General features: G+C 49.4%; 1 protein-coding gene across 7 annotated transcripts in view; it reads left to right on the forward strand.

Moving 5' to 3' along the window:
- Positions 1 to 620: 620 nt before the first annotated feature.
- The window catches only part of DOT1L (DOT1 like histone lysine methyltransferase), a 94,399-nt gene continuing 68,295 nt past the window's right edge, over positions 621 to 26,724 (forward strand). For 4 of the 7 annotated variants that reach the window (XM_074528956.1, XM_074528957.1, XM_074528959.1 and 1 more), the window contains exons 1-4: positions 621 to 1,013; positions 18,849 to 18,892; positions 21,213 to 21,287; positions 24,763 to 24,826. In XM_074528956.1, coding sequence (XP_074385057.1) covers positions 933 to 1,013; positions 18,849 to 18,892; positions 21,213 to 21,287; positions 24,763 to 24,826 — 264 coding nt within the window. In that variant the 5' untranslated portion in view covers positions 621 to 932. Of the gene's footprint in view, positions 1,014 to 2,613; positions 3,686 to 18,848; positions 18,893 to 21,212; positions 21,288 to 24,762; positions 24,827 to 26,724 lie in introns of those variants that run through there. The other 3 variants (XR_012577283.1, XM_074528961.1, XM_074528958.1) reach the window with 3 other exon arrangements.

Below are 26,724 nucleotides of genomic sequence, written 5' to 3' on the forward strand. Positions count from 1 at the left end.
CACACACATGTGACACTGCAGTCCATCCTGCTCCTGTGTGCCATGTGCCACGTGGGCTCTGTCACACGCATGTCACACTGCAGCCCATCCTGCTCCTGTGTCCCATGTCCCACCCTGGCCCTGTCACATGCATGTCACACTGCAGTCCATCCTGTTCTTGTGTGCCATGTGCTGCCCTGGCCCTGCCACATGTGTGTGACACCATGGCCTGTCCTGCTCCCATGTGCCATGTGCCACCCTTGTCCCTGTCACACGCGTGTCACACTGCAGCCCATCCTTCTCTCGTGTCCCATGTGCCATCCTGGCCTGTCACACGTGTCTGGCGCCGCAGCCGGTGCTGCTCTCCTTGCAGGTGCCACCCCTGTGTCACCCCTGTGCCATCCCAGTGACACCCCCGTGTCCCCCCGCCCTGTCCGGGGGTCCCGTCCCCGCACACCCCCCCCCCCACTCCGTGCGCGACCCCGGCCCGCAGGAGGGGGGGGATGGATGGCTGCGGGTGCGCGCGCACGAGAGGCCGCGGGAGCGCGCGCGGCGCGGGGGCAGCTGAGGACAGGGGGGAGGGAGGGGAGGGAAGGGAAGGGGGGAGGGACCGCGGGGCCGCGCCCGCCCCTCTCCCCGCCCGCCCCCTCCCCGCGTCTGTCGCGTCGCTCGGGCCCGGCCCGGCCCGGCCCCGGCGCCTCATTGTGCTTCGCCTCACGCCGGCCCAAGATGGCGGCGGCGCCCGAGAGCCCCGCGAGCCGCCAACGACAATAGAGGGAGGGACGGGACCCGCCGCCCCCCCGGCACCGGCCGCCCCTCCCCGCCGCTCCCGCCGCCCCCCGCCCGCCGCACCGCGCCCACGCCCCCGGCCCGGCCCGGCCGCCGCACCCCGCCCCGGCCGGCCCCTCTAGCATGGTGCGGGGCCGCCGCCGCCTCGTCCTCCGGCTGCCGACATGGGCGAGAGGCTGGAGCTGCGGCTGAAGTCGCCCGTGGGAGCCGAGCCCGCCGTGTACCCCTGGCCGCTGCCCGTCTACGTGAGTATGGCCCGGCCCCGCACCTGCCCCGCGCCCTGTCAGCGCCCCCGGCCCTGCCCCGGCCCTGGCAGCCGCCGGGCGATCCCTCAGCGCCGGCCCTTCCCGGGATCCGTCGGGATGATCGCCCCCCGTGAGGGAACCCTCCCGCAGCCCCGGCCCCGGGTGCCGCCGCTGCTCGCCTGGAAGTCAAATCCCCAATTTCATTTTATAATTGGTTGACTAAACCGAAGGGCGGGGAGGAGGAGGACTGGTTAATGAAAAGTTTTCGTGTTTTCCTCGCGCTGGGCTCGTGTAGCTGGTTAATAACCGGTGCTGCTGCGAGCGGGGTGGAATCCAGGGATTCTGGATGGGGGAATAGCGCTTAAATTATGGATGGCCTCGGGTGGTCGTGGGGACCCCAGGACCAGCCGCAGAGGGGGAATAAACAGCGGCCAGCGGCGCTTGTGGGTCTGGGGCTGCCGCCAGTTCCCCTCCAGCCGTGCCCTTGGAGCTCCCCTTTTATTTATCCCGAGTAGAATTCGAGCCAGCCGCAGTCCTCGTGCTTCCAAATAAAATGTCACTTGTCCTTGCTTAGCTACCGAGCGGCGTTTTTCCCTAACTTGCCTGACTTTCTCCCGAGCCCGGACGAGCGATGTATGACCTTGATAACAATGTCCATGTTCAAACTAGTGACAATCCCACGAGAGGCGAAAGGCTCCGGGGAGGGTATTTTTGGATGTGTGTAGGCTTCCTATCAACCCTTGAGCAATTTCTCTCCCTAACTGCGCGTAGCCCCTCGGAGCACAGTTTGCAAAGGCAGAACGTCTCTCTATATGTTTACTTGGCGCAGGCACTGTTGATTATCCCTGCGTTCCAGGCTGTGCTGTTGTACGTGAGCCGTTTCCCGGCGAGAACACGCTGGGACGCACAGGCTGGGGCAGCTGATACTGCTGATGTTGTTGCTCGCTTTTGGCAATCGCTGCTTGTGTGTGAGCGATTAGGAATATATCGCTCGTGGCAGGGGGAGACTGCTGCCTGCTCCTATCTGCCGCCTGCCTTTCGGGGGCTGCCGCTGTGGCCGTGCTGCTTTTCCAAAACATCCTCCATGCAGTGCTGTTCCCGGCGTGTCTCCCAGCACACACACTGGTTAAGCGCAGCCTTTCCTGTTTGGGCAGCTCTGTCAGTGTTGGCGGGCGCGCGCTCCGCTCAAATTGTCAGAAACTGAAAGTACAAGCGATGACCGGCTTCGGTTTTCCTCGCCAAATATTAACTCGTGTCCCCCCCTCCCCTCTCCGAGCGGGTTGTGTGAAGCGGAGGTTAAAGATTACGCGGGATGCGGATTGTTCTGGGAGGGAGGGATGTTTCTATGTCTGTTCACAGAGATTGCTACGGGCTTGAAAACTGAAAAACCGGACACCCCTTCCATTTATTTTAAGGGTGAAACGTGTGTTTTGCAGCATGGGAAATAAAGATTTAGTTGATTTGGGGAAACTTGAGCAGCTGGTTTTGAGGATGGCAGAATAAATAGAATTTTTTCGCAGTTAATCAGAAATGCGGATGGTGGTGGTGGTGGTGGGCGGGGGGGAGGGGGCTGTTATCCCCTCACGTACTGCGAAATACCACAAACCCCAAACATCCTGCCCTGAACCCGTCGGCTCGGCACTGCCAGCCTTTCCAGAGCCATTCCCGAGTGGATGTTCCACCGGGAGCCGGGCAGCGAGCGGAGCGCTGCGTTCAAGGCGTGCTCGCACACACGCACTCCCCTGCCCCGGCTGAGCCCTGGGGCTCTGCAAACAAATCCCCGTGCCCGTGGCAGCGCTTGGCCTGCTGACATCGTGCTCTGCTGAACTGCAGCCGCGCTTTCCCCGCGCTGGCGCGGCCCGAGCTGCCGGCACAGCTCGGCTCGCTTTGACGTAAGCAGAACATTTCTTAGTTTCACCGCCCGTGCTGCCGAGGAAGCAAGGTGGGATAGCCAAAGGGAGGGAAAATAAAAAAAAAAAAAACCCACACCATGCTGATTCAAGGAGTTTTATTTAGCAGCGTTCTGGTTGCTTCCTGTTGTACTCTGTGCGATGTGTTTTCCGAGGGAAAGGGAACGGGAAGCTCACGGTGCCGGCAGGTTATTTTTGGTGAGAGCAGCAGCAGTGGCGCGGAGTCATCTTTCCCAACATCCGAGGCTCCGTAGTGTGAACCTGCTGCGTGCCCGGGCTCCGCGGTGTGATGTAACCCTGCCTTGAGTAACTTGGCTATTTTTATGCCCTTACTACATCTTAAATTAGCGGCGTCAGTGTTGCTGCGTTGAAGGCTGGTCTCTCCCATTAATGGACGCCTGCGTTAATACCGTGTCTCTCTATTGCTGGGCTGCTGTATAATAGGAAAAGTGGGGCTCTCCAGACTGCTGAGCCCGGATAATAGCCCGGCTGACAACCCGGCGCTTGTTGGGATGCTAAAAGAGCCGGGGAGGCTGATGTGAAACATGTATTTCCCTGCGAGTCTAATTAGGGCCGTGGGAGGAGAGAGAGCGGCGGCGGTGGTGCAGCTCCAGCCTCCCACTGGCTCCCACACAAAACTGAAAGTGCGGCTCCTTCCCCCGCCTTCCGCCGCCTCAAAGGAAAGGCCACGGTGCCCTAATGAAGCCGTGGTGAGCCGTGCTGGCCGTGCCACACTGTGATGAGTAAGTTGAATAGTGCATGGTGAGTAATCTCTCCTCATGACTCACAAAATATTTTCTGATGTTGACCTCTGTTTTTGTGACTGCCCCGCTTAATCACAGCTGAAGTGAGTGTACTCTTTTGTGGGCTGGTTAACTCCTCGGCTCCCACGTATCTGCCCCACTTTTTGCTGGTGCCAGGTTGACAAGAGACCCAGGGATATGGTGTTAAAGTTTTAATTTTGGCACTACGAAAGATACAGGCCTGGACAAAGGAAGTGTTTGGGTGAGAGACCAGAGTTAATGGATCTAACTGGTCTTAAATAGGCTACTGCTGGTAGAGGATGGCATTTTCAGTCACACTTCAAGTGTTGCTAAGCATAACTTGGTACTCACATTTAGATCTGAAGGGTATAAGGGGTGAAGTCCCCTTGTGTAGTTTTAAGACTTGCAGATATTTTGTTGTTTCCCCTGAGAATTTTTCCTGAAATGGTTCATTCTTGTCTCTGACTTCTACTATAGTTAAATTTGAATATGAATTAGGTTTAAATTGGAGATCTTTTCGTTTTATACCACAGTATAAAGTGGAGATTTTTCATTTTATACCACAGTAAGGCCTGCCTGCTCTGTGAGGTGTCTCAGGCTGTACTTTGAACTCCTGACAAGTTCCTGTGTAGAATGGCAGCCTGTTGTGTGTACAGGAGGAGAGGGGGGTGGGGGTGTTGTGGGGTGGATCAGCTCTGCAGCCTGGTCTGGTCTGGCAGGGTTCTCCTGACAAATCTGTGGCACCAGGGAGGGATTGCTTGCACAGAGAGCCGAGCAACAGGAGGTTCAGAGCTGCTGAAGCTGAATTGTCCCCAAAATCAACGTTTGCTGGGCTGCACCCTATTGCAGCAGAGAATGAATGTGGAAAAGCCTGTTTGCAGTGTGTCAGAGAGAGGAAGGACACTGTGCTTCATTCATTGTGCCCTCCTTAGGGCCTGCACTGCAGGTTGGCAGTGCTCAGTGCCAGTGGGGACAGGAGGCACAGGCAGGTGCTGAGGGCTGTGCAGGGCCCTTGTGGCACCCTGCCCTTGGCCCTGCTGTGTTCAATAGGCTGCCAGTCCCTTCCAGGCCCAGAATGAGCCATGTGCCTGTTGTGCTGTGATCCCTGCTGGGTGCCATTCCCTTGGAAAGCCCTACAAGTGTCCATGTGCATCAGGTTGTTGTGGGTTGTGTTCCCCTCTCCCTGTGGGATTTGTGGGGGCTGAGCTGTGGCAGCACCTGGGAACTCCTCCTGCAGCCCCTGGGGATGCCAGCAGGGTTGTGCTCTGGGTATGGGATCACAGGATCATGGGATGGTTTGGCTGGGAAGGGACCTTGGAGCCCATCTTGTTCCACCCCTTCCACTGTCCCAGGTTGTTCCAAGCTGGCCTTGGACACTTCCAGGGATGTGGCAGCCACAGCTGCTCTGGGCAAACTATGCCAGGGCTTCCCCACCCTTACAGCCAAGAATTTATCTTCTGCCCTAGTCACCACATGGTAATACCATTTTTTTTTTTAATCTACCAATTTTATTCCCTTCTTCCAGCTATTGACTCTGTCCCAGGAGGGGACAGTCCTGGTTGTGCCACTGTGCACATCTTACCAATATTACCAGGCTGAGGTGCCTCTGCCCTGAGCTGCTGGAGCTTAAACCTCCAAATCAGCACCTGTGATGAGAAGTCTGGCTTGAATAATTAATTTATTTGTTTGTGTTCCTCATTGTTACTGCTGACTTTCCACTCAGCTGTGATGGCAAGAAAATTCCCATTTTCTAATTGAGTGTTGTCAGAGCATCACCCTGCACCTGGAGGTGTGTGTGTGGCTGCTGCTGGGAGTAATGGGATACAAGCTTCTTACTACTAGATTTTGTACAGGTGGGAGGGTGCAGGGTGTGGGTTTTGGTTATTTATATTTTTCCCTTATCCAGCTGATACCATTCTGTCACCAAAGGAATGTGCTGTGCAGGGAGACCTCAAGGGCAGGGAGTGTTAATGAAAATCACAGCCCAGAGGGGATTGTCACCTTTGAAATTAAAGATCAACGGTGGAGATGAATAACAAACCTTGTCTGAGAATTTAATCCTCTTTTTTTGTGCGTGTCACTCAGCTTTCCTGGGAAGAGTTTCTGTGCTGCCTGCCTTTGACTTCCCAGGCATGGAGGCAGGTGTGGGAGTGCCACAGAATGGTGTTTTAGGTGATTTTGGGAAGGAGCTAAATTGTTCCCTTGGGGCTGGAGCTGCCCTGCTGCTGAGGGTGGTCCTGTGCATCCTTCCCTCTGCCACAAACCCATCCCATGGGCTCCTTATTCCACACCCACAGCCTGCAGTGGGAAGAGCTGATGGAAAACACATTTTACACGTGCTCCTTGCTTTTCCCTGGGAGCAGCCTGAGCTGGAGGGGGAAGGTGAAGCCCCCCTGATCCTCCCTATGGTTGGGAGTGTTGGTGCCTGTGGGGCAGCTCTGGGAACGGGATCGCTGGAAAAAAATGTAGCAGCGTATTCAGAGGCGGCCCCCCACCCTGCTCTGTGAAATGTGAGTCAGGTTCTGCCCGGGGCAGCCGGCCCTACAAAGGAGGCACAGGAGGAAACTGTTGCTCTGCCTTTGCCAGGCAAAATCCTCCTCACCCCCTGAGTAATGGCCCAGAAATTCGGCACAATCCGGGGGGGTTTCCCTGTTGCTTCAGCTTGTTGGGAAATGCTTGTGGGGATGAGTAATCACTTAAAACAAGCTTGTCTGGGGAAGGAAAGGTTTGAACATTGAGCACAGTTCCGATTGCTCAGCACCTCTCTCTCTCTGTGTCTCTCTGCCTGCCCTTCCCGGTTGTAAAAACACCTGGAGTGGGGAGAGCACGCAGCGAGAAGCTGGGAAATATTGAAATATTGACTCAGTCATTTCAGAAGCACTCGGGTTCCTGTGCTGCCCAGCACATCACCCAGCTGGCACAGTTACATCATTTCCCTGCCCTTTTCCCCAGTGCCAGAGGGAGTCAGGGATGTGCTCTTGGGGTTCACAAGAGCCCTGCAGCGTTAATTGTGCAGCACGTGGGCAGCACAGAAGAGCACTTTCCTTCTGGGCTTCACCCTTTGAAGCAGAACTTGCCCTGAGTGACAATCGGTGCTTGTTCAGTTCTCAAACTCCTTTGTTCCAAGCCCTGACCCGTTGGATACAAGATAAATCCTGAGTTCAGTTAACAGACATTTTTTTTTTGCCCAGTTTGAAAAGTGAAAGTTGGTCTCTTGTCTTGCATCTTAAAGACCACACTAGTATTTATTTTTTTATATAACTGGTTTATCTGAAAGGCAACTGTTGAAAGACAGAGTAGCTGTCCAGGACTGCTTGTTTTCCCCCTTTCATTCATCAACAGATGAGTGAGGATTAATGTTCCTGTCCAGGCCAAAGTTCCAGCCCAGGCAATTCAGATTTATCTACCTAAAAATTCACCCATCAGCTCCAGTTGGACACAGCAGTGAAAGCTTTCAGTGTGCCAAGGGAAATCCATGCCCCCACATGCAGCTCCAGCTCTTGTCCTCCGTGGCAGCCTTATTATATATGGAGATGATTATCCTTTCAAGGCTCAGATACGGGACTGAGTTGTGTTGCCTCTGGGAATTTAGGCAAAATATCTTACCTCTTGGTATGTGAGATTTATGGGGGATTTAATCACCCTTCTCCCCAGACATCCATATGTCTACTTTTGTACTCTTCCTTCTTTCTTTTCCCCCTTTCTCATTGATTTGCTGTTTTTCCTTCCTGCTTTGACTTAACCTTTAACTGTCTGATTAAAGTTTTGCACTGTAATGATCAACACAAGGACCAGGGGTGGGGTGGATTTTTTGTGTCTTTTATCACAGATTGGTAATCATAAATTGTCTGAACGTATTTTTGCTTCAGTTACTTTCTCCTTCCTAACAGAAGGATCCACAGAGGGAGGAAAAGTTCATGTTGGGAATTGTGCACATATTTACTTTCATGGTAATTATTACAGACAAAACTAACTCTGAAGAGGAACAAGAAATAAAACTGAATAGGAAAGTTGGCCACATGCTGCTAGAGCTATTGAATCAAGCAGGGACTATTTTTAGAGCATAGGAAGAGGGTGAGTATATTTTACAGCAGGAAATGATGGTTTCATAGATAGGAGCAGATCAGTGAATAACGAAAAAGATCCTGTTCAGAGTATTTTGGTTTGGTTCATTTCATGAGTGAATGAGAATTTTCTAAACATGAACACTGAATGGACTTGGTAGTGTTGGATGAAAACTCTAAGGAACTACTGAAGACAGATAAGTGAAGCATTGGAAAACTTTTCTGAACCAAATCCTGGAGAAAGTTCTGAATTAAGTTTCTTAGTAAAAATGAATGGGTTTTAATGGTGCTTGTTATTTTCTGTGTCCAGTGAAGGCCAATTTCCTGAGGTTTTGTCATTAATGTGCCATTTACTTTTTGGAGCTCAGCAACATTAATATTTGACACTTGTAAAATTCTAACAACTGTGAGCTTTTGAGGCTTCTCATTCATTCCTCAGTGGGATTCTCACTGGGCTGGTTCCCACATCCCACAAGACCTGGGAGATCAGGTGCTGCCTCAGGGTGGCCTCTGACCCCTGGAGCCGGGTTTGGAGTCTTTGTGGATCTTGGCTTCCACCCCTGCTCATTACAGCAAACACTCATGTGAAATTCTGCAATCTGTGAAGAATGCATTGTAATTTGTAGGGTCATTTATGAGTCTAAAGTAAAAGCTTGTGGAAATGGTTGGTGGCTGGAAGTTGATGTTTGCTGTTCAGAACCTCCATTGTATCACTGCTCTACTCCATAAATTGAAGCTAATAAAGGAAAACCCATATATATGTGTGTGTGTATATATATATAATTGGGGTTTTTTTTGGTACCAAAGCTCCATGCCCAGTGAGCTTCAGAAAGAGCACAAAATTTTCCTGCTAATTTCTGTTCTGTGGAATATTTATGTGTGTTAAGTAGGAACAGAATTTCTGAGCTGTCCAAGCCTGAGTTATCTTTACAGAATATAAAGTGGTTATTTAAGCTGTTGTCTCACCAGGAGTGAGACAACAGGAGATGGGGCTCAGGCTGGGCCAGGAGCTTCCTCCCTGCTCCCACCAGGGTGTGGGAAGACCCTGGGCTTGAGAAGGAGATGGTGGCTGCTTTCAGCACCAGCAATTTTGGGGCTGTGTGTTGATTCCTTCCCCTGGGCTCAGGTTCAGGGTTGTTTGTGGCAGTGGGGATGATCAGAGATGCCTTGAGCTCTCTGTGCTGCAGGGGTGGGGTATTTCCCTGCTGCTGCAGCTTTGTGGCTGGGACACCTGCAGGTAAAAGTGACTCTTGTCATCTCTGTTCCCTTGTGCCGAGCTGCTCTCACCCTTGGAGCAGTGGTGGAAAGGGAACTGAGCCAAAACCCCACCAAGGTTTGGTTTTAGTTCAGGCCTCCCCTGCCTTTGCTGTGTGAGAGCACAGGGACAGGGCAAGAGGTGGCTTTTGGGGAAGTGGTGCAGGGCAGGTGGCTGGATGGGGTTGAATGGCTGTGAAGGGGAGGCAGGGCTGCCTCCTCTGCCCCAGGGAGTGAAAGCCCAGCAGTCCGGGAGAAACAGTGCTGGGCTCCCATGGGCTCACCCCAGCCTCTGCCCCCTGGTGTGGGCAGGGGGTGCCACTGCCTGAAACCCACCTGGGAGGGCAGCGGGACTCAGCAGTGAATGCTGATTTACCAGAATCATTGCATTCCCCCATGTATTCTGTTTATGTTCTATATTCTAACATAAACATTATTTTAAACTGCCTTTCTGCATAGTGGAATTGCTTCTTTTGTCTGGCTCATCGTGCTGTGGCTGTCCTGTGTGCCTCCAGCACTCCTGCAGGCTGATTGCATGTTAATGGATTGAGGCAGCCCCTCCTGCTCCACCAGGGGAACCATTCCCTCCCGCATCTGTGCAGTGTCCGTAGCAACAGTTGGGATTGCTGTGTGCAGAGGCAGAACTGTTTCTGTGCTTGGAGCAGCAGCACTGAAAGTGCAGTCCCTGGTGCAACCATGCTAAATGATTATCCAGAGCAGTTTGGATCTTCTTTCTCAATGCCTGTTTCCTTTGTTAGTTTATTTTGGACCTTGGTCCAACCTTTTCTTTTTTATTTAAATGTCCTTATGTAGCCATTAAGAAGGCCATGGTGACCACGATGTTTTCCAGTTGGTTTTGTGTGACAGTAACCTAGAAACTACCTCAGGCTTGTCTGCCTCCTGCTGTGTGGGAGATGGGCTTCCAAATGCGGTCTTGGGAGCTCTTCCTTCCCTGGAACTGGGAGGAAAAGATGGTTACAAGGTGTTCTCTGCAGGAGATCTCTTTTTATACATTCTAATAAAAATGTATTCTTGTGAATGTCCCTGTGCTTTCTTGATTAAGGGAATGACAGTAATTGGGTGGTTCAGAGGAGACTGATCCTTGTCTCTCTTGGTAAGAAAAACTGCTGTGGTTGTTGCTATGGGAGCTAAAATGGCACAATCTTGATTTGGGGTAAAATCTGGTAACATTCAACCAAGTCCTGGTATCCAGTATGGAATACTGCATGGAGCAGGCCTCCCTTTTCCCCCTTTTCCCCCCTTTCCCCCCTTTCCCCCCTTTCCCCCCTTTCCCCCCTTTCCCCCCTTTCCCCCCTTTCCCCCCTTTCCCCCCTTTCCCCCCTTTCCCCCCTTTTCCCCCCTTTCCCCCCTTTTCCCCCCTTTCCCCCCTTTTCCCCTTTCCCTTCCCCCTGGCATTTGCACACAAAGCAAACACCTGAAAATGCAAAGTGCTGGAAGGCAGAGCTGGCAGGACATGGAGCCTGAGATCCTCCCTGCTGCAGGGCTGGAACTGCTTTGGCTTTTGAGAGCCTCTTGTGACCCTCTTGTGTTCAGGTGTGTGGGCCATGGAGCTGCCCTGGGCAGGGGGATGTGCTGGGGCGTCTCTCTAGGGGGGTTAAATGAAATCTAACCCTGTGGGAGGAGGAACACAAACTGGTGACAGGCTGAAACCCCAGGTTTGTGAGGGCATCCGTGTGCTGTGCAGAGTGCTGGATCCTTGCTGGCTCCCAGGGAAGCTGCAGCTGCAGTGGCTCTGGTTCCTTTGCTGGTGTCCAGAGAAACCCTTATCATCCTCCCCAGATGGAGGGAAGCAAGGGGCTTGAAAGAGGCACTTGTCCCACCAGCCTTCTGCAAGATTGATTGGCTTTTCCTAATCCATCTTTTTGATCTCTGCTCACCATCTTGTCTGCAGCTGTAACATCCTCTCCTTTGGATTTATGGACTGCTGCCTGGGGAGAGAGAGCTGCCACTGCAGGCAACCAAGCTGTTCTTTAAACCCAGGGGCTGGTGGGACTGACCTCTTTTGTTTTGCAAGTTAAATGGGTCATGTGGAGATCAGAATTTGGCAAATCCCTGTGACTTCTGTTAATCCATGAGTGGGGTCAGTGTCCAGGATTTGGGAGGAGGGCTGGAAGTGTATCCAGGCAGGTCATTAAAGGTACACATTGAATTATTTGTAACTGCCTTGTTTCAGCTTTGGTTTTCACACATCTGGTGGGCAGGGGAAAGCTGTGGGAGATCTGTCCCTCCTGCTCTGCCCCTGCTTGACCACAGCTGCTTTTCACATTTCTGAAGAGCTGCTTTGGTCACCTGGCCTGTTTTTAGGGGAGGAAGCATGGTCTGGTGAGCCAGATCTGGCTCTGAAAGGGCAAGGGTTGCTTTGCTGTGGGACAGTTTAGTCTGGGCAGCCAAAGCTGTGCCCAGAAATGTTCCTGCCTATGAAGAGGAGATAAGGGGTCATAAAAGTCTGTGTGTGGTGCTGGGAGAGTGAAAGATAGAAGGGATCTGAACTGTTTTTGTTTTTTTTTTTTTACAAGAACTTATGTTTTCAAACCATTTGTTTGCTGCTCAGGTCTGCAGGCTTTTTGGGGTACTTTTCACTACCTGTGCTGTGTAGATTGATCAGATCTCACAAAGATCTCTTTCAGAGAATGATGGAATCCCAGGTTTGGGTTGGAAGGGACCTTAAACTCATCCAGTGCCACCCATGCCATGGGCAGGGACACCTTCCACTGTCCCAGGCTGCTCCAAGCCCCGTCCAGCCTGGGTGAGGTGCAGCTTGGCATGTGGGGAAATAAAATTCAGACAAATGTGGTGTTCACCCTCAAGCCCCAATTTAGGCTTACCCCAAGGCTAAGCACAGTTTCATAAGAAAAACTCAAATAAAAAAAGATGTAAATCTGGAAGGGCACTGGGGTGGTGTTTTGTGCCTCCAGGCAGTGCTGGCTGCCCAATTTAACTGAACAAATTCTTTGTGTTTGAGGATGGAAACCAGAACATTTCAAACTGTTGCTTTAGGTTATAGATTCACTTTAGACTATGGATTGTTGCACTGGGGGTTAACTGTTCTGTACAAACACACCCAGGAGTCTGGAACGCAGAATAAAATCAAAATCTTGCCATTTAAGTATCTAAAGGGGTGTTAGTTTGAAGATTTGATGTAACCAAAGCAGCCACACCTGGAGGAGTGTCGGGGAATTACAGGGGGCAGTTACAAACTGTTCCAACAGCCAACTTGTGGCAAACATGTTGCCAACTCTAATTTGTACCTTACCTTGCCTTTGAAGAGTGTTCTGTAGAAATGTCTGATTTGGCTGTTTTTAATAGGAATTTGGTGCTTTGTAGAAGAAAGTTGTGCACAGATTAGTGAGCTGTGGCTGGTGCTGATCATGTCATGCATGCTGTGATCTCTTGGGGCTGTTATTGGGGTGTCATTGGGGCTGCTTTGGTTTTTCCCACCCTGGTGGCAGAGGAAGAGCTGTGAGCGCTGGAAGGGACCCTTAGGGATGATCAATGCAGCCCCCGGCCATGCAGACACCCCAACAATCCCACCCTGAGCACCCCTGGGAGCTCCTGCAGCTCTGGCAGCCTTGGCACCACTCCCTGGGCAGCCTGGGCAGTGCCCAGCACACTGAGTTCTGGTCTTATTGGTGATTTTAAAATTTGATTTCACAAACAAAGAATGTGATTATAGAAAAGAATAATGATTGCTTCAATATTACATAGTTGGAAAGAGCTTTTGGGCACTGTCTTATTTGGCTTTCAAATGACACATTAGGGCTTCTCATATCTACAAGATACAGAAGGTCTTTTTTATGAGGAGGTGAAGGGAAAGGTTGAACTCTTAAAAATTGTTCTGTGGTCCAACCCCCATGGCCTGAAGGGTGACAGGAGTTGGTGTCTGTAGGGGGACGCAGCTCTGTGTGTGTGTGGGACAGGAGCTCTGTGCGTGTGGGACAGGAGAGCCCAGCTCTGTGTGTGTGGGACAGGAAAGCCCAGCTCTGTGTGTGTGTGGGACAGGAGCTCTGTGTGTGTGGGACAGGAGAGCCCAGCTCTGTGTGTGTGGGACAGGAGCTCTGTGTGTGTGGGACAGGAGAGCCCAGCTGTGAGTGTGTGGGACAGGAGAGCCCAGCTGTGAGTGTGTGGGACAGGAGAGCCCAGCTGTGAGTGTGTGGGACAGGAGAGCTCAGCCCTGTGTGTGAGGGACAGGAGAGCCCAGCTCTGTGTGTGTGGGACAGGGGCTCTGTGTGTGAGGGACAGGAGAACCCAGCTGTGTGTGTGGGACAGGAGAGCCCAGCTCTGTGTGTGTGGGACAGGAGAGCCCAGCTCTGCGTGTGTGGGACAGGAGAGCCCAGCCCTGTGTGTGTGGGACAGGAGAGCCCAGCTCTGTGTGTGTGGGACAGGGGCTCTGTGTGCTGGGGGCTCTGCTGTGCTCAGTTCCAGCTCTGGGGCTGTTCCTGGCTCCAAATTCTGTGCTCAGGGTTGTAGGAATGTGTGGTTGGAGAAACCTGTTGTGAGAATCAGAAGGGTGAAGCTGTTCAGTCCTGCTGGCTGGAACTGTGCTCCACTTTTCCGTAGAAAGTGTTGGATGCTCTTTGACATGACTTTTGACAAAGTGTCTGCTTGCTTTCTGTTATTTTTTCCAATAAAATATCTTGGCAAAAACTATTGAACTTTCTCTGGGAACTCACGTTTCAATTTAAAATTCAATGTTTAGGTTGAAGACCAGAACTCTGTGAAAAGTTCAGCTGGAGAGGGTTGGCTGCAATAACTCAATGTGTGTTTAAGTTTGGTTTGTTTAAATCTTGTTGTGAAGAGCTTTGGGCAGTCTCAATAATTACTTCAGACTGCAACTCTTTACTTTAAATACTTTCCACATTAAAGAGATAAGGTTGGTTGTGAAAAGCTTCCATTTATGTGGCTCAGAAGATTCCAAGGGCCTCTCAGACAACATAAGTACAGGAACATTGGAAAGTACACAGAGGGCAGGAGCAGCACGTAGTGTGCAGGGAGGAGGGCGGGAGGGGAGCCTGGAGCAGGAGGAGGGTGAATGGAGCTGCTCTTTGTGACAGGGAGCACCGTGCTGGCATCATCTCATCTCGTGACTGGGAACAGAGCACAGAGGCTGCTTGAGCCTGGGCCAGAAGGCTCCTGCACACGGGATTCCAGCCCTGATGGAGTGTGTGGGAGGCTCTTCCCTGCAGCTTCCACTGCCAAAGCCCTGCGGGTGTCAGAGTCCAGCGTGACACACGAGCACAACCTGCCTGCAACCTGACTCATGGGCACTGCAGCTGGGAAAATAATAGAAACCCTCTCAACTGAGCCCAGAACCACAAAATCAGAGCCCTGGCTGAAGGGGAGAAGCTTCAGGGTACCTTGGGGGTGCAGGGGTGACTGTTGGCTGAGCAGGGTGAAGTTGATCAGCAGAGCAAGAGTCACCCTTCCCTTCCCTTCCCTTCCCTTCCCTTCCCTTCCCTTCCCTTCCCTTCCCTTCCCTTCCCTTCCCTTCCCTTCCCTTCCCTTCCCTTCCCTTCCCTTCCCTTCCCTTCCCTTCCCTTCCCTTCCCTTCCCTTCCCTTCCCTTCCCTTCCCTTCCCTTCCCTTCCCTTCCCTTCCCTTCCCTTCCCTTCCCTTCCCTTCCCTTCCCTTCCCTTCCCTTCCCTTCCCTTCCCTTCCCTTCCCTTCCCTTCCCTTCCCTTCCCTTCCCTTCCCTTCCCTTCCCTTCCCTTCCCTTCCCTTCCCTTCCCCGAGCAGGGGCAGGATCTGGGGGAGGTTCCTGTGGGAAATGGATTTGTAGAGAACTTTTAAAGTTTGATAGAACGTTTGTATAGGATGTATTTGTATTTAAACTTAGAAATGCCATGGAATAGGAGAGACATTGCTGAGAGAGAAATGGAACTAGAAATAAGTTTCAAAGGATGGCCTTACAAATAAGATTAGATACTTTAGAGAAATAGAACTGTGAAAGATGCACTGTAGTAGGACCCACAAGGGATAATTTTAGATTGGCTTTGTGGCCAATTTACATCACCAATTTACATCACGGTGTGACAAAAACTGATAAGTCAAGAAATGTTTATCATGTATTATAATTAGGAAATAGTTTGTTTCCAATTGTGAAGGTGTAAATTATAACATCTGTATTGTCTCACCTTTCACATGAGACTAAAAATAGAATAAAAGTTCTTAAAACACCTCAGTTGTTTCATCTGTGGGTCAGAAAAGAGCATAATCCAACAGTTTCCATTCCATTTGCCTTTTGGTTGCCTCAGATTCCCTGCCAGTGCCATAACCAGTTTTCTGCACACAGATGTGATGCCTGTTGCTGTTCAATGTCCTTTCTGATTAAATCAAACAACCCTAATGATGAAATGGGGCTGGAAGTTTCTCTAAGAAATGAGAAGCTGCTCTGTATTCCCTTCTGATATGTTTCCCCCTTCCCTCGATTTTCCACAGCCAGCTCTGCTTTCAAGAAATGTAGGAGATACTACTGGATTAAAAAAAAAATAAATTCTTTTATTTAATTTTTTTGGTGAGTTTTGCTTGAGACCTTGGGAGCTTCTCTGCTCAGCCAAAGCCTGTTAGAGAGTGAAGTAAACTTGGGAAGTGTTTCAGCATGGGGAGCTCAGCAGCAGTAGGTGTGGAACTGGTTTGGATTTATTTATTCCTAGGTAATGTCACAAACTAAGCTCAAAGGCTCCTTCTGACTGGAGTTTCCATGTGGGGTTGTGCAAAGTCACTTAAATTGGCAGATCTGTAGTTGTAGATGTGAATTGTAATTTATTATTATTATTTCTTAGATTGATTTTTTCAGTTTTTAACCCAAGACAAAGGAGTCTGTTATTTATACAATTTTAGTCACTTAGAGGGATATTTTCATGAAGACCTGTAGGAGCAGGGGTCTCTCATGTGCTCTGTTCACTGCAAGTGTCCAACCCCAGAACTTCCTCCCAGGAAATGGTTCTGCCAGAATAAGCCTGAATTCATTTTTCTGGTCAATGTGCTTGTGTTGATAAAGTAAATTATGACCCTGCAGGAACACTGGGAGAGCTGGATCAGCCAGGGGGGCTCTGCTGGGATAATTCTGAGTGAAACATGAACATTTCTGGGAGATGTTTATGGATGAGCTGCTGTCCTGGGTTATTCTTACACTTGGCAGATAAGAAATGAGAAGAGAAGTTCTCCTCCCTCCTTGTCCCCTCCTTTCAGTGCACAGAGGAAAGAGGAGAGAACACATTCTCTTTTATTTGTGCACTGAGAGGCAGGAGCAGGTTTTAGTTTGATTGTTTCCCTGGTTTCTAGGCCAACCTTTATCAGAAGAATTCCCTGACATTCCTGGGAGGCTGGGTTATGGATGCTGCTGTTTTCTGTAGGGTTTGGGCTGTCCCAGCCCCAAATCTGTTCTGTGCTGTTTGGTTGTTAAATGTGCCCAGGGCAATGCTCAGGCGCTGTGTGATCCATCCCAAATGTCCTGGCTACTGTTGTTGGCTGATTTTCCTTCTCCATGTTGTAACTGGAATAATTTGGTTTTCTTGGCTTAGCCTTCCTTGTGACTTCTAGATTTGGGGTTAACTTGCTGTCATCTGAAAAGAAGAGGTTTTTTTCCTGGTGGAATAATATTCTCTCATAGCTTTAGTAGAGAATCCCAGACTGGTTTGGATTGGGAGGCACCTTAAATATAATTTAATTCCATTTTCCACCATACCAGGGTGTTTCAAGACCCATCCAACCTGGCCTTGGGCGCTGCCAGGGATCCAGGGGCAGTCACAGGGTGACACCCCTGATCCAGGGCCTGCCCTCCCTGCCAGGGAACAATTCCTGCCCAATATCCCATCCATCCCTCCCTCTGGCAGTGGGAGCCATTCCCTGTGTCTGCATGTGACCATCCCTTGTTCCGTCCCTAACTCTCCATATTAAAATTTTCTCTCCTTTCTGTTTCTGAGCCCCTTTAAGGCACTGGAAGGATGGCAGACCTCAGAAATTCTTGCTTCTTTGTCCTGAGATTTTTAACTAGGCATTGAAAGGGTTGTGTACAAATTTCTTGGAGTGAGATCTGCAGGCCTGGCTGATCCCAAGTGCATGGAGTGGTTATACAAGGGAAAATGTGTTTCCTCCTGAAAATAGGAAAGCTGAGATAATGATGGAAAATGCTTCCATTTGACTCAGATCATGTCTTTCCATGTCTTGAAAATGAGATAATCCAACCATTTGCTGTTATCAACCATCAGTGGTTTTCTTTCCTTCCCCTGCCCCCAGTCCTCTGCTTTGTTACCTGTCTCTGCCCTTTGCTACAGAATTTCCCCTGGTAACTACAGAAATGACATTTCTGCAGCACAAAGCAAGGGAAATGATTTGAAGGAGCCTTTGCACTTGTATTTCTGGAAGGGCTGTAGATACAAGACTCTTAATTAAAAGGTCAAAGCCACTTGCAGAAACAAATGTCTAAATATAACCCCAGCTTGGTGCAGATGGACTCTGGTAACCAAGGCTGGATCCATCAATGTGTATGAGGAACTCCTGTGGCTTCCCTAAAATAGAACTTTTTTTGTACAATGCTGCATATAAATGCAGCTCCAAGAGCTCTTTCTTAGCATGAATTTGTAATAATTTGTGCTTCTGTTGCTCCTGAATAAACTCCCAAATGAAATCAGCAAACCTCAGTGTCTCACCCTGCTGTGGTTGTGTGCTGCTCAGGGTTTGGTGTGTTTTGGCTTTCAATTCATGAGCAGGGCTGCACATCCAGACCCTTTTCTGTGTGCTCTGAGGCTGTTTTTCCTGCACTGACATCTGCTCCCACTGTTTATTGGCTGCTTTATTTTGGAAAGCCATTCCCTGTGCAAGAATCTCAGTGCCCATCTGGAGCTGGGAGCCTGCGCCAGATGCTGGGCCAGGGGAATCAGCTGCTCACTGGGAGCTTGCAGGGCAGTACCTGCTGCATCCCAACCATCCCAAAGGCTTCATCCTGTCCGGTTTTCGGCTGTTTGGAGGGCCTGGAAAGGCCCGGGGTGGCCTTGGGGCAGCCCGCGTTTTAAAGGAACAGAAGAGGCTTCAGTTCTTTTCTCGGTCTCGGTGTTTATTAATTGTTTATCTAAAAGATTTTCTCTCGGCCCGACAGAGCTCTGCTCAGCAGCCAGCCATGAGCACACTGTGCTGCCCTCCGGGCGGTCACCTATCTTTATACCCATTGTTACGTGTACAATATTTATCATTTTTCCCCAATACCTTTCACCCTTATTGCCCGGTGCACTTTTAGTAATGACCAATCCCAAAGTGCCACCATCACCACAGAAGATGGAGGAGAAGAAGAAGAAGAAGAAGGACAGGACAGGCCCCAATTCCTCCATCTTACTTCTCTAAACCCCCCTGTACAGAAATCCTAAACCCTGTGTTTCACTCTCTAATTAACTCATCCCTTCACCATTCACCCCGGTGAAACCCTCCTATCCTCATACAGGTGTCGTCTCCTGTGTAGGATCAAAGTGCAGCCACCAGACACTTCTGGAACATTCCAGGACTCCCGAGCCCCCCAAGGGTGCTCTCGGTGACACCTCAGTGCTGAGGTGCTGAGATCCCACATCATCCCACAATCCCCAGCCACACAGTCCTGACTGCAGGGAATGACAGAGAAATGAGTAGAATGACAGTGCAGGGGCACTTGAGAAATTTATTTCTTTAAACCTTATTTTTCCTTGCAGGGCTCATTTTGGTGCCTTTAATGGGTGAAATTCAAACACTCCTATCCCTGTATGCTTGGCACCTGTATCCTAAAAACCAACGTGGTTTTATTTTCTATAAACTCCTGACAAACAGCACCTGATGTGTCTTTTTATGTGTTTAATTTCAGGACAAACACCACGATGCTGCTCATGAAATCATTGAGACAATTCGGTAAGTGCTGGCTGCAGCCTGCCTGGGACCCTTCCTGTGCTCACTGCAGGGCTCAGGACACACAGGAGGGCAGCAGTTGCCATTTAGCACCTCTGAGTTATTTTTCTAAGCTAAATTTGCTGCGATACAGAGCTCCCTACCAAAAAGATTTTTGTTTTATCTTGCCATATTTCATTCTGTTGTGAACAGAGTTCAAAATGAGTGGTGGTGCTCAGGTTAATACTTGTGGCAGTTGGTATTTGAGCTGTGGACAGACAAGGTTAAGGGAACATCCTTGGCTTGATCTGCCTGCTCTTGCCTCTGCCCACCCTCTGGGTTTCCCCTGTTGCTGAGATCCTGCAGCATTTGGGTTGTTTGGCAATGATCTCCCTGTAGCATTGCTCCTAATCCTGCTGATAGAGTTGGAACAGCGTGGGGAAAATGGGAGGATAAAGGTGAACGACAACTGAGAGGAGCAGGAAGTCAGAGGATTTCCCAACACAGGCTCTCAGGACGTGACTTGCTGTTATTTCAGCAGGATTAGGAGGGGACTTGCCAAAGAACAACTTTTAATAAATGCTACACGAATTCCCCAACCACCTGAGGGATGAGGATGAGTTATCCCCATTACAAAGCTGCTCTTGTGAGCTGCTGTGGATCCTCCCAGGCTGCCCTTGGCTCAGCTCAGGGCTGTGGCTGCAGCAGGGTTTGGTGCTTGGGTGGTGCAGACACAGCTGAGGGAGGAGCTGTTGTACCTGCAGAACCACCTGAGCTCAGAATCTGGTCACAGATGGCAAAGGTAGCAGTGAGCCCTGTGTGCTGCCAGTGTGGGTGTGAGAGAGCCAAGTGCTTGATACCGTCACTCACGTGCCTGAAATCAGCATTTCCCATGGGCTGGGGGGCAGAGGATGTGGAATGAGGCTGGAGCTGAACATTTTCTCCTAAAGGAATTTCTTTTTCTATCTACAAAGCGCTGCCGTGGTGCTGCCAGTTTGCTTGGACTGGTGGGGATAAGATCCTCTATTTTGGGGTTTTGTGGCATCATTTTTGGGCCCCTTTCCAAGGGGCTCAGTGGTTGGTGCTTTCTGTGCTGGATGGAGGCAAAGGAAGCTGCCTTCGGAAGCAGTTGGGTCAGGTGATGTTTCACAACTGTTTTCTGGAGTGAATTTGGTGTCAGAAGTGCTGCCTTTGCCTTGTGCAAAGTGCCCACAGTGTTGTGAAAGCGGTGGTGAGAGAATGCAGGGAATATCCCAATATCCCTTTATCTCACCAGGCAGTGGAATTATGGAATATCCCTGGACACAAGGATCCAGCTGCTGACTGCCTGTTCCTGGGATTTAGGAAGCACCAACCACTCCAGCCACCCTTCTGAGCCCTGGTGCTTTTTGGGGAGATGTGAAATACCAGAAAATGGCCAGCCATGCATGTCCAAGTTCTGGTTTTCACTGGCTTGTGTAATTATTAACCATGTGTGAATCAGCCAGAGGGAACAGAACTGTTGGTTCTTCAGTATTTTTTTTATTCACCTTTTAAATAGTGAAGAATGGAGCAAAGTTCACGAGGAATAAATTCTGTGATTCCTATTGGAATTCATCCTGTGATGTGGGTTTTTTCTGATGCTGACAGTGCTTTCCAATTTGATATTTGTGGAGGAAATGTGTGTGCAAAGCTTCTGTGGCTTTTAAATTGCTTTTGAAGGGAATTAATCTTCCTCCATTGCACAAGTGAAGCTCTCTCCTGTGAGCTGCCATTGTTGGATGCACTGCAAGTGGGCTTGTGCTGCCCCTTTCTGCTGGCCACAACACACAGGGCTGTGTTAATTCTGAGTATCAAAGGGCTCTTTTAGCAAAATAACTTCTAAAAATCTGGTTTGGTTGGGTGTGTGAGGTGTGAGAGCAGTTTGGGCACTCCCCAGGGAACATCCTGGCACTGGGAGGTTGGTGAAAGGGTTTTTGGGCTGCTGTGGGAAATGTCATCTCCACATTCAGCCCTGTCAAAGCTTCCTGCAGCATCAGAATTCTTTGGAAATGCTGCACTTCTGCATTTTCTGTTAGATTAACATCAGCCATGACTTTGAGTATTTTTAGACACGTGGAATACATTTATCACCTCATTTTGAAGCTTTATGCTCCTGCCAGTGTCTACAGGCATCTTGCTGTTTATTCAGTATAAAGTGAACTGTTGCAGTTCCCCATGATGTCTGCCTTATTCCTGAATTCCTGTGAGCTCCCAGAGCTGCTGCAGTGTCCTCTCTTCATGTAAAGCACTCCAAATTGAGACAAATAACCTTATTACACCTAATTGGCAATACCTCTATTCATTATTTCTTCTCTCCTTCTAGGTGGGTCTGTGAAGAAATCCCAGATCTCAAGCTTGCCATGGAAAACTATGTTTTAATTGACTATGATACAAAAAGGTGAGAGGAATGTTTTTGTTCCCAGCAGGAGTTGAGGGTGTAGTGAACCAGTGTGTAACTGGTTATTCTTAGACACTACCAACTGAAGTTTTCTCTCAGAACTGGCTTCAGGCTCTGCTGGAGTTATTTTGGTAGGAAATGTGTAACAGCAACATTGGCAGAGGCAGTTGGATTAAGGACATAATTGGAAACTCCACGAGCTCCAGTGCAGCTCTGCTGTACGTTGAATTACTCACTGTGAAACAATGATTGGTATCTGCACCCTTGGAGCAGGGCCAGGCTGGGAATCTCAGTGGTTCCTGCTCCTGTAGTAACCAGGAATTCCTGTTCTCAGCAGGCCAGGGCAGAGCTGGGTGTCAGTGGGAGCTGCACCTTCCCCTTCTCCCTTTCCTGCTTGCTGGGGACTGAATTCAAAGGTGAAACTCCCAGAGAGCATGGCCAGAGTGGGAATTTTAATGGTTCCTATTCCTGTAGTAACCAGGAATTGCTGTTCTCAGCAGGCCAAGGCACTACTGGGTGGCAGAGGGAGCTGCACCTTCCCCTTCTCCCTTTCCTGCATGAATGAAAAAGTGAAATTCCCAGGGAGTATGGCCAGAGTGGGAATTTCAATGGTTCCCACTCCTGTAGTAACCAGGAATTCCTGTTCTCAGCAGGAGAATCTCCTGTTCTGTGGGTGTCAGTGGGAGCTGCACCTTCCCCTCCCTCCCTTTCCTTCTGGCTGGGGGCTAAATTCAAAAGTGAAATTCTCAAAGAGTATGGCCAGTATGGGAATTTCAATGGTTCCTGCTCCTGTAGTAACCAGGAATTGCTGTTCTCAGCAGGCCAAGGCAGCGCTGGGTGGCAGAGAGAGCTGCACCTTCCTCTCCTCCCCTTCCTTCTGGTTGGGAACTGAATTAAAAAGTGAAATTCCTAGAGAGTATGGCCAGTATGGGAATTTCAATGGTTCCCACTCCTGTAGAAACCAGGAATTGCTGTTCTCAGCAGGAGAATCTCCTGTTCTCTGGGTGGCAGAGGGAGCTGCACCTTCCCCTTTTCCCTTTCCTGCATGAATGAAAAAGTGAAATTCCCAGGGAGTATGGCCAGAGTGGGAATTTCAATGATTCCTGCTCCTGTAGAAACCAGGAATTGCTGTTCTCAGCAGGCCATGGCAGAACTGGGTGGCAGAGGGAGCTGCACCTTCCTCTCCTCCCCTTCCTTCTGGTTGGGAACTGAATTAAAAATTGAAATTCCCAGGGAGTATGGCCAGAGTGGGAATTTCAATGATTCCTGCTCCTGTAGTAACCAGGAATTCTTGTTCTCAGCAGGCCAAGGCAGAACTGGGTGTCAGTGGGAGCTGCACCTTCCCCTTCTCCCTTTCCTGCTGGTTGGGGGCTGAATTAAAAACTGAAATTCCCAGAGAGCATGGCCAGGATGGGAATTTCAATGATTCCTGCTCCTGTAGTAACCAGGAATTGCTGTTCTCAGCAGGTCATGGCAGAACTGGGTGTCAGTGGGAGCTGCACCTTCCTCTCCTTCCCTTCCTGCTGGTTGGGGGCTGATTTAAAAAGTGAAATTCCCAGGGAGTATGGCCAGTATGGGAATTTCAATGATTCTTGCTCCTGTAGTAACCAGGAATTCCTGTTCTCAGCAGGAGAATCTCCTGTTCTCTGGGTGGCAGAGGGAGCTGCACCTTCCCCTCCCTCCCTTTCCTGCTGGTTGGGGGCTGATTTAAAAAGTGAAATTCCCAGGCGTGTTGTGGGCAGCTGGAGAAGTTCTGAGGTGCCTCAGTTCCATGGAGTTCAGAATGAATGTCTCTTATGGGACATTCCCCTTCTGGCAGAGGCAGATCCTGAGCTGTGCTGTGTCTGTGGAGACTTCTGGGGTTCTGTGCATGGGCTTGGCTCCACTGACACTGGGAAAAGGGAGGATGCTCAAGCTGCAGTTTGCAAAAACCTCCCTGGTTGCCTTCATGGGAAAGACTGAATTTATCCAAGTGCACAGAATGATTAAACTGTTAGAAGAAAGTTTATTGATGAAACTGCATGGGTGTGAGCAGAATCCCAGAATATCCTGAGCTGGATCCCAGCCCCTGGCCCTGCACAGACACCCCAAAAATCCCACCCTGGGAGCTCCTGCAGCTCTGGCAGCCTTGGCACCATTCCCTGGGCAGTGCCCACACCTTGGGGGAAAGAACCTTTCCCAACCTAAACCTCCCCATCACCAGATACTTCTGTCATGATCTGCTTAAGGTGTTTCTTCCTTTTCTCTCAATTTTCATTGTTTCATTGAAAGACTTGTTAGTCTCTGCCTTTCTCCTGGAAAATGCAAAAGGAGTAATCGAGGTCAAGCATCCCATTAAAATCCATTAATTTGGATTTGTGGATTACTCTCAGCAGCTGCATTGCTGTATTTTTGTGGTTCTGGCATCCTCACTGGGTGTGTTTCACTGGGGACCATCAGTGTGGTTGGCAGCAATGCTGAATAAAAGGGAAACCCCTCTGTTCCTCAAAGTCACCCTCCCATTATCTTCCTGCAGCTTTTCAAGAAGGTAATGAACTGGAATTCTGGTAAAGATTTCAGTCTTTTTTCTTCTTTTGAAGAAAATTTGTTGGAAAGATCCCTGGCAGCAGATGGGCTGAGGCAGGGATGTGAAACAGAAGCAGCAGCAGGTTATGGAAATACAGACAAACCCCATTGCAGCCTCTTCCTTTTTCCAGCATGGAAACAAGCACAGGCAGCTGGGAGAGCTCCTGGGAGAGGTGTCCTGGCCACTGTAGTGACCCTGAGAATCAAGACAAGATCTCAAGTGTCCCTTTTGATGTCCCCTTGCCAGCTTTGGGAATGCCCGTGGCTCAGTGATGTCACTCCTGTAACTCCTTGTGTTGGTTTTGCTCTGCTCTGTGGGTCTGGTTACACAACCATTGATGTTCCCAGGAATGTACTTTCTTTCCTGGCCTGAGATGAATTGATTTAATCCTCTCAGTTTGTGTCATTAGGGCATCTGCTGGGCTGAACATAATCCCAGGCAGCCCATGGAGCAATCCCCAGGCTTTCCTTTCCTGATGGGTGATGCTTTAGGCTCTGTGCTGGCTCTGAATGCATTTTCAGTTCCAGGGTGAATTTCTGGAAAAGCATCTGCTTGTCTCAGGACTGATTATTGTGGAGAGATGACAGCAAAAAGGAGGAAAATGTACACAGCTCTTAAATTTCTGTGCAGCTGAAAATATGGAGAAGAGGTTCTGAGAATACAGAAGTTTACCAGGAAAAGGGCTGTACTCAAAGTATGACTGAAAATAAAGGAACTAATATTATTTGTCATGTACTCCGGGTCTAATGGGGATTTTATTTAAAGGAAACAAAGGCTTAAATCTATGCATGTAATTACATATCCTGAGAAAAGCTAACCCTAAAAACCTACTAGCCAAGAGGATGGAAAAGCACAAAATTTTACCTTCAAACCTGCCTGTTTTGAGCTGCCCCTGTGTTCTCCCCCCAGCTTTGAGAGCATGCAGAGACTGTGTGACAAGTACAACCGAGCCATTGACAGCATCCACCAGTTGGTGAGTATTGAATTTGGCAAAAAGCTGCCACGGTTGTTGTGTGCCACCTTTGAATTCAGGTAGTGAACAACAGCAGAAGGCTTTGACTGATTAGTTCTGCATTGTTACTCAGTTCAACATCGGTTCAGTGGGGATAGCAAAGAAAAAAGGAGTGAACCAACCCTAACACTCACCCCAACTCTATTCAGTGTTGTGCTTTACACTGGCAATTGTTTTTTGCATCTCTTTAAATTCCCCTTTATCACCTGTGAAATTATCTGTTAATTAAGGTGTGACAAATTAGATGTTCCAGGAACAGCCTGGAATTTACAGTTTTGGGGGCTCGAGCTTGGTATTAAACTTATTTTCTTGATCACACCTGGGCAGTCAATGAGTTAGTATTGGAGGGATATTCCTACAGAAAGAAAGGGAATTAAACACCACTTTTTGTTCCCAAATTCTCCTCTTCCTTGTGCACTTCTGGCACTGTTATTTTGGCACTTGGAAACAACTGACGTCTTTAGGAGGAAGGAAAGGTTCATCTACATTTAACACAGGGATTTCTCATATAGATTGACTTTTGCACAGGGAAATCTGTGACTTATGGGTACTTAAATAATCCATATGAACTCTCCTGTGTGTTGTGGAAGTGATCCATGGCTTAGGAATTTCCTTGTCACAGTTCAGCTGCTCTGGCCTGTGGGATCACTGCCTGAAGTAGAATGTAATCTCTTTTCAGGCCAATTTAATGAGCTTTTTTGGTTCTCTTACCCCCCAAAAAGGTTGAACTGGAGGAAGCAAAACCTGAACAATGAATAATGTTACTATTCTGCTTAACTTGAAAGCATAGGTGGATTTTTTTTTTTCTGCTGTGCTTGTGGGAATTATTTGAAATATGCAATATTATTGCAGCAAGCCTTTTTTGCTGGCATTTTCTTAAATGTTTTGGGCCTTAAAAACTTGTCCTTATTTGGATTCAGGCACCTTCATGTCTGTGTTGGTTAATAGCTAAATATTAGCAGCGATTCAGCATTTGCAGTTGCTATCTGAACTGGCAAACTTGATGGGTTTAATTTTTTCCTTCCCATTTGAATTTCACAGGAAAGTTTAGGAGGGGTACTGGAATTGCCCTTTTTTGGTTTGTTTTTATCAAGGGGAGATGCAGACATTTTTAAAACTTAACAACTTGTCTGCTTAGTGTGAGTTTTTTTTTTTTCTGAAGAAGAAAGGAAGCTTGATTTCCATCTCTTTCCTGCCACTCCCTGTCTGAGTGCATCTGATCCCTCCCATGTGACAGCTCCTGGAGCAGAATTAACCTGTTCTTGTGTTGACAGTCAACATCAGCTCAGTGGGGATAGAAAAAAGGAGTGAACAAACCTTTACACCCACCCCGAAGTGTTGTGCTTTACACTGACAATTGTTTTTTCCATTTCTTTAAATTCCCCTTTATCACCTGTGAAATTACCTGTTAATTGAGGTGTGACAAAGTGCAGAGCAACTGCTGGTGTGCAATTTCTGCAGAATCACGGAAAGGTTTGGGTTGGGAGGGACCTCAGAGCCATCCAGTGCCACCCTTGCCATGGCAGGGACACCTCCCACTGTCCCAGGCTGCTCCCAGCCCTGTCCAGCCTGGCCTTGGGCACTGCCAGGGATCCAGGGGCAGCCCCAGCTGCTCTGGGAAATCCATCCCAGGGATGGATTCCACAATTCCTGATTCCCAATCTCCCACCCAGCCCTGCCCTGTGGCAGTGGGAGCCATTCCCTGTGTCCTGTCCCTGCAGGCCTTGTCCCCAGTCCCTCTGCAGCTCTCCTGGAGCCCCTTCAGGCCCCACAAGGGGCTCTGAGGTGTCCCTGGAGCCTTCTCCTGTCCAGGTGAGCAGGCCCAGCTCTCCCAGCACAGAAGGAAAGCAGATTATTTC

This window comes from Zonotrichia albicollis, chromosome 29 (genome assembly GCF_047830755.1).
Source record: "Zonotrichia albicollis isolate bZonAlb1 chromosome 29, bZonAlb1.hap1, whole genome shotgun sequence".
In the NCBI taxonomy this organism is placed as follows: Eukaryota; Metazoa; Chordata; class Aves; order Passeriformes; family Passerellidae; genus Zonotrichia; species Zonotrichia albicollis.